The sequence below is a fragment of the Rana temporaria genome, chromosome 2 (genome assembly GCF_905171775.1).
Source record: "Rana temporaria chromosome 2, aRanTem1.1, whole genome shotgun sequence".
Lineage (NCBI taxonomy): Eukaryota > Metazoa > Chordata > Amphibia > Anura > Ranidae > Rana > Rana temporaria.
Window position 1 is genome coordinate 448,534,540 of NC_053490.1, and position 13,384 is coordinate 448,547,923.

General features: G+C 40.3%; 1 protein-coding gene across 1 annotated transcript in view; it reads right to left on the minus strand.

Moving 5' to 3' along the window:
• Positions 1-1,589: 1,589 nt before the first annotated feature.
• The window catches only part of PITPNM3 (PITPNM family member 3), a 762,997-nt gene continuing 751,202 nt past the window's right edge, over positions 1,590-13,384 (minus strand). The window contains exons 13-19 of the mRNA XM_040338476.1: positions 8,352-8,468; positions 5,605-5,721; positions 4,572-4,720; positions 4,268-4,417; positions 3,915-4,098; positions 2,792-2,920; positions 1,590-2,202 (exon numbers count right to left, since the gene is read on the minus strand). Of these exons, the coding sequence (XP_040194410.1) occupies positions 1,894-2,202; positions 2,792-2,920; positions 3,915-4,098; positions 4,268-4,417; positions 4,572-4,720; positions 5,605-5,721; positions 8,352-8,468 (1,155 nt within the window). The 3' untranslated portion in view covers positions 1,590-1,893. The remainder of the gene's footprint in view (positions 2,203-2,791; positions 2,921-3,914; positions 4,099-4,267; positions 4,418-4,571; positions 4,721-5,604; positions 5,722-8,351; positions 8,469-13,384) is intronic.

A 13,384-nucleotide genomic window follows, 5' to 3' on the forward strand; every position in this document is an offset into this window, starting at 1 on the left:
GCAGTATTGAAACAATTTTTTTTTGTATCAGATGGTCCTTAAATTTAGTGCATAACCGATTTCTGGCAGCTTAATATTGGTCCACAAATAAAAGTAGGAAATCTTTCTAATACTTTATAATCATTTAGCACTATACCAAAATGTAAATAGATTGACTTTCTCACTTCAGCTCATCCTCATGTCAGTAGTAGTTTATTGGATCCAGTGATTTCTTTGCTTTTGTGATATTTAAAACCATTTAGTTTTACTGGAAATATTAACAGAACCTCAAAGTGAATAAGATAGGGTCATTTTATTAGAGGATCACGTGTAGCAGAATATAGAGCAGGACAACCTAGAAAACAGCATCTAGACCCATTTCTGTGGTTTTGCATCCCTAGAAACCTCCATATTCCTAGTCTAGCTACTAGATGTGTTTTGATGTCTATTCATAGATTTTATGTTAGCCTATAGCAGTAAATATAAAAGCAACCAAACCCTTTCTTCGCTCATGTTAAACTTAATCTGTACCACGGGTATATTATATATCATAGACAAGACGATACTAGAAACTCTACAAAGTTTCACAAGCAGGAGGTAACTGTAGCCTAGTACTGACAACCAAATGATACAAAGATCACCCAAGATCACGATAGGTGGAATAGTTTTCTTTTCTGCTAAGCTTCCAAAAAACTCACTCAGAGCTCAGTTTGCAGTAACAAGGTGCATATTATTACATAGGTGAAGAGAAATAACTTTTTGACATTAGAAGAATTACATTTCTATAAAATACTAGCCACCAACAATATCAATAATAAAGGCTAGAGTCTCAAACCTACAGGAGATATTCTCTATGGCCTCGTACACACGACCGATAAACTCGTCGTAAAAGAAACATCGTTTTCCTCGACGAGTTCCTTGTCAGGCTTGTCGAGAATCTTGTCAAGCTTTCTTTGCGTACACACTGTCAAGACAAAATCTCGTTGTTCTCAAACGCGGTGATGTACAACACGTACGACGGCACTATAAAGGGGAAGTTTGATTCCACTGGCGCCACCCTTGGGGCTGCTTTTACTAATCTCATGTTACTGCGTGTTAAGTAAAAGTTTGGTGAGAGACTATTCGCGCTTTTCAGTCTGTTACTGCGTGACAAATGTGCTATCTCCATTACGAACGCTACTTTTACTGAAGGTGCGCTCCCGTCTCATACTTTATTCTGAGCATGCGCAGGTTTTTAAGCATACACACAAAGGTGTTTCTCTTCGTAAACCAGCCTGACGAGAAACACGACGAGGAAATTGAGAGCTTGTTCTCTTTTTTTTTCTCCTTGAGATCCACAACAGTTTTCTCGACGAAAAACATACACACGAGCACTTTCCACAAAAAAGCTCTGCCACCAAGTTTCTTGATGGATTTTGTTGAGGAAAACGGTCGTGTGTACGAGGCCTAATTCTTGAGAAATGTATTTATCTTAAAACCAGTGGATTCATTTAAAGGTGAGATCAATCATCTGTTCTGTATTATGCCAGTATACACCAAATCTACATAGAAACAGAAACTAAAAACCAATAAGCTTAGTGTAACATTGATGATTCAATTACGTTACAAACTCCACTTCAAATAGTGCTCTTTATTCTTCTTTTCACAAGCTTCAATGTAATCTGTATAGCAGTGCTGCCACTGACAAACATGGTGATATAGGTAAGGGGGTGTATTGAAGTCAGAGGAATGTGCCACATCCACAATACATCTTTATCCAGCAAATACATGATATACCACAGTCTCTGTCTACTGTCATTTAATCGAGTTAAGGGAAGGATCTCATTGGAAGCTACCACAGATCCATCATATTGCTGTTTCCACTTTGCACAACTTGTCTGTTCTTTCACCTATTTCCACTATGCTATGTCTTCACTAAGGTGAGGGCTCAAACTTGTAGCCTGCACTTCTCACCCATGAAAGTGGATTTAAATAACGCTCATGGTCTTTGTCAGACTCTGGTTGGCTCTGTGCTCTTTCTGGTTTGGGGTTGCTGGAAGGTGGTTCCGGCTGCTGAACAGACATAGTTCTCCGGAGGTGGTTTCGTTTCCTCAGGAATTCAGGTTGAGTATGTAAGCCAAAACTGCCCTTTCTTAGGATCATTCTGGAATTGTTCTTCTTAGGTCGGGAGTGGTGGCTAAATTCCAATGAGGCCAAATGAGCAGCATATCCTTCGCTAACAAACTGACATGGAACATAGATAATATATATTAGGTCTATTGAAACATATCTCCAGAATATACACTGAATATACGTCTGTCTCTCTAAAGAGTAATATATGCAATAATTTATCTTATAATCAACAAAATTTGATTTTTATGACACATTTGCTATAAATGTACATGTCATATTTTAATAACGCAAAGGCCTGTACACTAAGGACCTCTATTAAGCTTAATGTATAGTTGCTTTGAATATATTATTTTTAATAATTACTCGCAATAGTGTACCTTCTTCAGAATTTGCAAGGCTGAGGATATTATGAAAAATGTTGAAGTGTTTTAGCAAGCAATACTTTATGTGCAGGAGAGGAATGCAGAGGGTTTGAGGGAAATATGGTATGTGCAGAAGAGGAGTTCCGGAGCGTAGGACAAAGGGCAGCATTAGCAGAATAGAAGTACAGAACATATGACAGTGGGTGGTATGTGCAAACGACAGGTGCAGAGGGTATGAGAGTGACCAGTATGTGCATTAGAGGAGTGGAGAGGGTATGATTTTTGGATTTCAAATTTTTTAACAAGAAATTTTACATCTACATACAGTACATACTTACTTGACACTGAGTCTGATACTTCTTAGCTGCACGTCCAACTATAAAGATTTGAGAAGATGACAGTCCAAGCACATTGTATACAGAAATGTCTTTCATTGATCCATAGGCTGCACTAATTTTGATGTGACACTGGAAAAAGAAAAATATGGTTTAAAAGTTTGTGGTGCTTTTAAGCAACAGAATCTTGATTGGAGCATTGGGGGATTGGGCTGCAGTAACCGTGACAAGATATGCCGCGTACGCGGCGTATTTTTCCGCGAGTGTGTAACTTTTATTTTTTTTTATTTTTTTTAACAAAGTCTTCCCATTGTTTTGTATGGCCGAACGCCAATGCCGCCTGAAAAAAAGGGTCCGGGACTCTTTTTCAGGTGGCAGGCGTACGGCGTCTATGAGATGTGAACCATCTCATAGACAGCAATGGGAATTCTCCCCTCCAGCGGCACGAGCGTCCGGCGTCGGGCGTTTTGTCGCGGAGGTGTGAATGGGGCCTTATATAGCAGGAGAGTGAAAGTTCAAATAAGCCTAACATAATTTGAAAGCAATTCTTTGGCTAAATTAAAACACTTAATAATAAATCTAACGGACAATTATTAGATATTATATACTTAACTCTCCTGCTTCCCGCACCAAAAAAATACACTTTAATAAAGAGACCTTTGGGAGTGTCCTTTTCCTGGTGTGTACTTGGCTAATCTTTATGTCAGTATAATTTACTGTTTAGAGCAAAGTGGTGCTGTGAAATATGACTATGCTTTGTCCTTTTTATGATTGATCTTGTGCTTTGTACTTTTTTGAAGTCCCTTTGCTCCCCCCTTTCACTTTTTGTTTTCAGCCGCATATCCTTTTTGTGATGGCACTGGGACATATTGACTGGCTACAGGGTGTTACTTGGGCTTGTGACTGATTCCCCCAACTGGGAGTCTAATGTTTTTTTATGATTTGTCTTTTGCACCAGTAAAGATCCTGTAGGCAGCTACAGATGCTACTTCGTGCCCCGGCCAATCACAGTGGTAGGATCTTCCTAGCATCTCCTGTCCTGCTGTGCCTGTCTCTCTCTCGCTCTCTCCTTAGTGTCTACTAAGTCTTCTCTGTGTGTATGCACACAGACGATTATGTTCTATACCTCTTGCATGAGATTTCGGAGGAATATTGTCTTCTGGCGCAATGGGTCATGTACAAGTCCATCAGAAAAGAAGATCATCCCTTGGGGAAAGTTGTGCTGGGATAACCAGGAGACCACTCTTTGTTTCTGCATATCTGGGCGACCAGTGATGTAAATAATTAGATAACCAAGATCTTGCCAGTGCCTGAAAAAAAAAATATTACACATATGAGAAAGGGAAGAGAGTCTTGTTTCTTTATCTTGCATCACCTTGGTTTCTGGATTCTGTATAAAATCTAGATTTTTAGCATTATGTATGCCAAAACCAAATTTTAAGAGACTTTAATTGGCAGTATTGTTACAGAATACTTCACCTGACTACATCCACTGCTCCGGCTCTTACTTTCGGATCACTACCCATGATGGAAACACTGGCTGCAAATGATCCGTCAATGCTAAAAACTACACACTCCATTCCCGGGGGTAGCACTGTGAGGTAACTCTGTGCACTGCTCTGATCACCCCTAGAGAGTAATAAGGAAACACATAAATATGAAGTTTTGACTTTAGATACCATTTGCATTTTATAGCATGGATGCCTTATTGCTGTTTAGTGAAATATATTATACCATTTGGCAATAACCGATGGCCATATGTACTGTCTGTGAAAGCTCTCACCTTACAACCATCTTGATGGGGTACACTCCTACACCCAGTCTCTTATCCTCTGGTACACTGTATGAGACTCGCCCACTGCTGTTAGATATTTCAGTATCAAAGTAAACCCATCTTCCACTAGATGGCTCAGTCATAATGAGCATGTCCACCTAAACAGGACAAAAATTTAACATTCTTGAAATATTTTTAAATGTCATGAAGTTTTTCTCTAAAGACTAAAAAAATAATTGACATCAACTTGAAGATTATTTTTCAAATTGCAATTATGATTTGTTCCAGCTATGTTCGCTCCTAATTTCATCTAGGTCAGGCTGAACTCCAGGCAAACAACTAAATGCACAGCTAATAATTCATACATGCTAGTTGTGGTATCTTCCAAATGATTTGCTATGATGTTTAGCCAATCTTTTGATCCAGTCACCCCTATCAGAATGAACAGTTATACATTATATGTAAAGATGTCAATGTATTAGATACTGTATGTATGTAAGGGGATCTGCAAGGACGTTGTAAGTCTCCCTACTTCCCTGTTTGACCTTCCCTTGCTGTGGGGTGTATTTCCCCATTGGAGAAAGAGTGAATCTGTGTGCATGGTGGGAAGCAGTTGAAAAAACAATATAGCAAGCTTATTCACTAAAGCAGTGCCTAAAACTCCAATACTATGCAAATGCAATAACCCCTTGACAAATCAGGCATGAAATCTTTGTGTAATTAAAAAAGTGTGTGCATACACATCCAAAAGTCCCTTTGTTACATATCCGAACCAAATTTGCCAACATTCTTTAATGGGTCTTTAGACATAATAAGTGGCACCATTGAGCTTTTGGCATGTAATTGGTGAATGCACCCCTTCTATTTACTGAAGCTAAGCACAGAATATTGAACTTTAGAAGATGCAGCCATGGTACACTGATGTTACTGATACATAGAAAATTAACAGGTATAGCAGTAGTATTGTTTAAAGTTTATGATGATGCAGATGTTAGGATCTACTTGCTGTGGCTGAAAAGTAGATCATATATGTGGCAAGTACCTTTTCTCCTGTCAAGGCTACCATGTCCAGAGGGCCGTACATAAATCGACCAACCAGAACCTGCAAACCACCCTCCACCGAAATCACATCGTTGACTCGATGATTGGCTGTGACATTCTGAAAAAAACAGATGTATTTATGGTCAAAGAGTTGTTCTCATAACTATAAAACCCATAAACAGCATCATCATGTAGGCACATATATATCTACAATTGTACGTTTATATACTTCTGTCAGAGACGGTAAGATGTGGACCATTTTTAAGAAAACCTCAAGTGATCTTCAAACATCTGGGGCAGCTTCAAGGGGGATGTTTCACCTCTCTCCAATATATGGGTGTTGTCTTCTTCCAAGAAGTAGCCCGCAATGCTCCACTCTGAGAAACTGAACTCTTTGCCAAATTTCTCGCAAAATTGTAGAGGCAAAACTCCTTTGTGTGTTACGTCACTACATATTTGTGCACAACAGTGGTGTGCTCCCAAGAACCCCTTATTGTGTGCCCCTGTTTGCCATAGCTACCATTATATTTATAAAATCTGGTGCCTGGATTTACTGCACTGGAGGCATAGCAGCCATGACATTTAGGAAATCCTTTTTGTGTGTACCGTGAAACAGAGGGGGTTACACAATATTATGTAGTCCACCACAGTGCAATTTACAAATTGTAAAGTAGCACAATACAGAATAGTAAACACGAGTATGTACACACTAACTTAACCCATCTCACTGAAATTCACTCTAATGTGGTACAGTATAGCACTGGGTACAGCACCACTGCACTGTATATAGTACTTCACAGCAGCAACTATCTCTTCCTGCACAAATACATTGGGGTAGGATTTACTAAAACTGGAGAGTGCTAAATCTGGTGCAGCTCTGCATCGAAGCCAATCCGCTTCCTGTTTTTTTTGCCAAAACTTAATTGAACAAGCTGAAGTTAGAAGCTGATTGGCTACCATGCGCAGCTGCATCAGATTTTGCACTCTCCAGTTTTAGTAAATCAACCCCATTGTATCTGTGCAGAAAGAGATAGTTGCTGCTGTAAAATCAACCCTATTCTGTCAGCTCTCACTATCTACTCCAGGTCCCTCCAACACACTGAGGCCTCGTACACACGGCCGAGGAACTCGACGGGCGAAATACATGATTTTGCTCGTCGAGTCAAGCCAATTTTCTTCATTTCCATCAAGGAAAAAGAGAACATGCTCTCTTTTTGGCTCGTCGAGTTTCCTCGTCGAAAAATTTACACACGACCGGTTTCCTCTGCAAAAAAAAAACCATCAAGTTTCTTGCTGGTTTTTGCCGAGAAACTTGGTCGTGTGTACGAGGCCTCACTGTTTATATCACACTGAACCGTATAAAGCACTTTTCAACAGCATTGTATATAGTGTAGCCTCAACCTCAACTATCTTCTTGAAAACTCTCTGTCAGCTCCCCCTACTCCAGATCTCTCCATCTGCTACTTTGAATTCTGACTTATATAGGGCTGGAACATAAGAAAAATTCCATTATTGCCCTTCTAAGCCACGTGGCCACAGGTTAGAGGCCAGGAAGTACAGTATTGGTAAGTGGTTGCTAGCGCAGCAAGAGGATGCACTAATTTATAATTTTCCCCAACTTTAAATGACTTGGACAGCAGAATGGCAGAACTCAGCAACATGAAAGGAGATTTGTCAAGTAATCTTAAGTTTGAGTTGTCAAAAATAACTATCATTTGTATTAGTATTACCTTTGCTATAGCTAATTTTATTAAATGAAAGTATGTTGTGACCATAGATCTCCATTAAAGCAGTAGTAAACCACAGCTTAAAAATAATATCCTGCAAGGTAATGTCGAAGCTCTCCAGCGGCATGCTGTCACCGCTGACATGGCTTCCAACTTCACCCAGTCTTCCTTTCAAGTTTGCCTTCGGGTACATGAGTGGCCTGGACCCGCAATGATGTCACTCCCATGCATGCCCATCGAAGCCCTAATTTACGGCACAGACCCTGAAGGACCAGCAGGGTGCGCCGGTGACGTCACCGGCTGCATGCAGTGTGAACATCTCCTAAGCAGTGCAAGTTTAGGAGATATTAACTACACCTACAGGTGAGCCTTATTATAGGCTTTCCTGTAGGTACAAGTAAAAAAAGTGAGTTGACTACTGCTTTAATATATAGGGCTAACAGCAAGTTCTCCCAGAAGTTTCTAAATTCCCATTCGACACAAGGAATCGCAGCCTTATGAGCAGCTTTTACTGGTGTTACCCCAGAGGAAATATATAAATGCCATAAGTTCATGGACCATTATAATGTTTGCTTTTCTGAAAATTTTCTGAGCAGAACCATTTCCATGTTTCTTAATTTGGGCACTAATTAAACCTTTTTTGAACATCATCCCTCTCATGTGTCTAGTTACTTATTACGTATATGTTGGCTCCATAAGACTGAATTAATACTTTTTACACCTTTGTAGTTCTTCTTTGCTGATACCACTACATGTCAGAATACGTGCTCCATCCTGCTTCACTAGATTTTAGTTACAAGAATGGGGTAGGCCCTTATAGTTATCATTGGTCCTGAGCATAGGTAGACAAGTGGAGCCATTACCACATGTATGCTGAAATGTATTGGCATCAAGAAAGGAAATTTATGGTTACCAGTTCTGTATCAGCAGAATTTTAGTTGTTGCCTGAACATAATAATCAATCTTTAAGAAAAAGCAGAAAAACAAAATTCACTTAGAGATGTGAGTGTGGGCAACATACACGCAGTTTGACGTGATTCCTCTTTCGAAGCCATTTCTCTTGCCGACTGGAAGGGCTCATATTCATCGTGTCAATGCCCTCCTTCTGCTGTATCTGCACACTCTCATACCTCATCAGCTGAAAGACAGTGAAGACTGATTAAAGGGAATGTTGATGTCATAACATGCCTGTGCTGCAGACAAATGAATCCCAGCTGAAAGATGATCAATAATTAAACTCTTTAGGCAGATATACAAGAGTAATCTGGAATGTGGTGTCTAACACGTAGTTATTTTCATTACATTGCATAAATTACAGACAGTAAAATAGAAGTGTTCATTCTTTGATCTGATGCAGTAGCAGCTGAACGTTTCATTTAGCAAACGAACATTATAAATTTAGTGAATTGTAGCACTTGTAGACCATTGGTCTACATTAAAGTGGTTCTTATGCCTCGTACACACGACCATTGTTCTCGGCAGGAAAAAAACAATTTTTTTCCCCGACGTGATTCCTCTCCAGCCTGACTTGCATACGCACGTTCATGCAAAAGAAAATGCTTGACCAAAGCCCGGTGACATACAACACGTACAACGGGACTATAAAGGGGAAGTTCCTTTCAAATTGCGCCACCCTTTGGGCTGCTTTTGGGCTGCATGCTAGATTCTGAGCATGCACAATTTTTTTCCAATTGGAAAAGCATACACACGACCGTTTTTCTCGACGAGAAAAAGACTGACGGGAAACATGACGAGAAAAAAGAGCGCTGGTTTCAAATTTTTTTGGGGCAGTTTTTTAAGTCGAGAAAACTGCTAGGGAGCATACACATGACCAGTTTTCACAACCAATATAAAAAATGGCAGTTTTCTCGTCGTGAAAACCGGTCGTGTGTACAAGGCATAAGGACTCAGTTTTTTTTAAATTAAAATAACAAATTAGTAAGTTCTACTCCATGGTTTTTAACATCCTATTCTGGAGTCTCCCGCCAGTACTCTTGGCTCTGTCTCTTCTGTGTCTGCCCCCCACAGCAAGCGCTTGCTAAGGGAACAGATGCCTGGTCCCAAGTCAGGCTCTGGGCATCTATTGACACACACAGTGTGGTTCAGCCCCGCCCCCTGCTCACAGGATTTTATTGATAGCAGTAGGAGCTAATGGTTTCCACTGCTGCCTCTGTGTCTGAGTAGTAATGTTGCTCTCTGGCACAGTGCTGGATCAAAAGAGGGGCCAGGTAAGTATGGGGGGGAAGCAGATACTGGAAGTTTTTTTTACCTTAATGCATTAAAGTAAAAAAATTAAAATAGCACCAGTTTAGATTTACTTCATTAAGGCACATAAAATATTTATTTGCTTGAACTTTTTTAACAGATCCATAGATACTCAATTTTCTTTGCCAGTCAAGTTCACAGATTAGGGGCACAAAATATAGAGCCCCCCTCATACCGCAGACAAACACCATCGGCTATGGGCTATGGGCTTTTATTATTAAATCTTAAAGCCTAATTGAACTCGCAGGTTTAAATTAGCTAAATACATTCTAAATGCATCAAAACAAAAGGTGTTTAATATCTTACAGTTGATTTTTTTTTCTAAAGCAGCTCATGCCTCTGCAGAGAGACAACTTATTTCACAGAAAGAAGGAGGGTCCTTCTCTACAGCAGCCTTTTTCAACCAGGGTGCCTTGAGCTTTGTTCAGGGGTGCCTTGGCCAAATGGCTAAAAATTGCCCCAAAATTGTATAGGAGCCGGTGGGTGGGTGGATGAAACCCGCCTTTTAGTTACACAAAGCCACAGGTTATATTGTACACCATTACAACCTTCTAGCTGCCAACCTCCTAATGACTAATGACATCCTCAGTAGATAGTGCATTGCATCCTTGTTTGACCCTCCCTTGCCTCTCTCCATCAGCTTAGGGGTCTCATTAGCTAAGTGATGGAGAAAAACTGAGGGAGAAGAAAAACATTGGAATACTATGAAATACTAGTCGGTACCAGTGTGCAGAAGTGTATTTTCTTTGGAAGAATAAGTCACCTCTAGGGTTGGGTGTCCTACTTTTGTTGATGTTGCTGCTTTCTGTAAAACTATTAGAACAGTTTTTAAATTTTATAATGGGGCACCTCAAGACACTCCATAATTTTGGAAAGTGCCTCGCGATTGTCCATAATTTTGAAGGGTGCCTTGACTGCTGGCAGGACCAGGCCTTACTTCTTCTTTAGCTGCTTTAGAAAGAAATGGAATGATAAGACACTGAGTACCTGTTGGCTTTGATGCCCCCTAGAAGGTATTTAACTGATTTAAACTGTGAATTCAGTTGGGCTTTAACCACTTCCGCCCCAGAAGAATTACGCCGCCGCAACTTATTTTTTTTATTTCGAATCCACAAAGAATTTGCGCCGTAAGTTACGGCAGCGTAGTGTATCTTTGGCGGCGTAAGGGCACGGAATTCAAATGGATGTAATGGGGGCGTGTTTTATGTAAATACGTTGTGACCCGACGTAAACGACTTTTTTTGGAACTGCGCCTGCGCCGTCCGTGGGGGTATCCCAGTGCGCATGTTTGAAATTAACCCAGAAAAAGCCAATGCTTCCGACGGTGACGTCATTCTACGTAAATCCCTATTCGCGAACGACTTACGCAAACGATGTAAAAATGTCAAAATTGTACGCGGGAACGACGGCCATACTTAACATTGAGTACGCCACCATATAGCAGCTTTAACTATACGCCGGAAAAAGCCGAACGAAAAACGACGTAAAAAAATGCGCCGGACGTACGTTCGTGGATCGCCGTAAATAGCTCATTTGCATACTCGACGTGGAATTCTACGGAAACGCCACCTAGCGGTCGCCAAAAAATTGAACCTTAAGATCCGACAGCGTACTAAGACGTACGCCTGTCGGATCCCTCCGAGATGCCATTGTATCTTGTTTTGTAGATACAAAACAAAGATACGACGCAGGAATTTTAAAATTACGCGTAATCCTTTTGTGGATCTGCCCCTATATCTTTAACTTTTTGCTATAATAAATATCCCAATTAAAAAAAAAAACAACACATTTTTTCCTCAGTTTAGGCCGATATGTATTCTTCTACATATTTTTGGTAAAAAATAAAATAAAAAAAAGAAGCGTATATTGATTGGTTTGCAAAAAATGTATAGCGTCTATTAAATAGGGGATAGAGTTATGGCATTTTTATTATTATTATTTTTTACTAGTAATGGTGGCGATCAGGGATTTTTATCGGGACTACGATATTGCCGTGGACAAATTGGACACTTTTGACACATTTTTGGGACCAGTGACATTTGTACAGTAATCAGTGCTATAAAAATGCACTGATTACTGTATAAATGTCACTGGCAGTGAAAGGGTTAACACCAGGGGGTGATAAAGGGGTTAACTGTGTTCCCTAGGTGTGTTCTAACTGTGGGGGGGTGGGACTGACTAGGGGAGGAAAGAGATCGGTGTTCATACTAAGTATGAACACACAATCTTTCTCCTCTGCCCTGAGAGAACCGGGATGTGTTTACACACATAGATCCTGGTTCTCGCTCTGTCACGAACAATTGCAAATGCAAGGCGGTAATCGCGCCCACCAGGCACTCACATCGGATCCTGGGGACACGCCATAGGCATTTTAAAGAGCCGACTTACAGCTACGACGGCTCATGCAGGGGAGCCAACCTGCTGCAGTATAACTGTGGCGGCTGGTCCAGAAGCGGTTAAAGCAAGCCTGTACTAGAATTAAATGGCAAAAAAAAACAGAAACCTGCAAATAATTATTAACCTATTTTGGAGCCCCTTAATTCACAGTGCTCATTATACAAATTACAGCTCCAGTTTTAAACCTGCCATGCCTTCTTCAATGCCATGCAGTCCCTGTAACTTATTAGGAGGCTTGCACTACAATGGTTAGGAGGCATATATAGAAACCTTTTAATAATGAAATAATTGTTTACAATACCAATAAATCTTTACTACAGCCAGGCAGCAAAATACCCAGCTAGAAGAAATATATTGGAGCTGTCTTATCATCTGCCAATGGATTCTGTCTATTCAGTCCTGGAGATTTGCACTACAAGGTACCAAAAGTTGGCTAATGACCTGACTTTTTCAGTACTGCAGTTAAGCAATACAGCTCATTCCAAGCAAGTGAATGGACATTTAAGGACAGCAGTAGACCGATGAGGTCATAAATCTACTCTTTCTACTAGTTGTATTAAAAAATACATGTACTTTTTAATGAATATAAGACCATTAAAACAAGATTTTTACTAGTGAAATCCATTAAATAAAGATAAAGAACACAGTTAGCTGGATTCAGGTAGATGGGCGCATCTTTCAGGCGGCGTAGCGTATCGTATTTACGCTACGCCGCCTTAAGTCAAAGAGGCAAGTGCTGTATTCACAAAGCACTTGCCTCCTAAGTTACGGCGGCGTAGCGTAAATGGGGCCGGCGTAAGCGCGCTTAATTCAAATGAGGATGAGGGGGGCGTGTTTTATGTAAATGATTGGTGTCTCAACGTGATTGACGTCCCTTAATAAACTCTCCCACTGACAACTAGAATAATATTTGTAGCACTGAATAGGGAGATTAAAAAAAAAAACAGAAGGGAGGGACTAGTGTCTTGTACTGTACTCTAAGACATTAATTTTACTGGCAAATCAAAAGTCATATTTTCTTTGTCATACAGTACAGGACACAGATTGATATATACAAAGCAGTCCAACTAAGGGGTGAGCAACCAAAATGCTACCAAGCTCATGTGTCAGCAGATCAAGGAAGGGTTTATAAGCACCCTCTACCTGAAATTGGTCTAAGAGAGTTAGACAACCTGAAGAGTAGAAGCTGAGAGATAAACTTGAACAGCGTGTACCTCAGCCAAATGGAGGAAAGAAAACTTCCAGAGGAAATACAGGAGTGAGATAGGGAAAATTAAGAATCCTAGATAGGATGCAGGGAGAAAATAAGCTCAGAGAGTGTAAGTTAGAAAGAGCTGAACCTAGGGAGTCAACAGAATATCTACTGTGAAGGCTAGGGTATCCTTGAGCCTG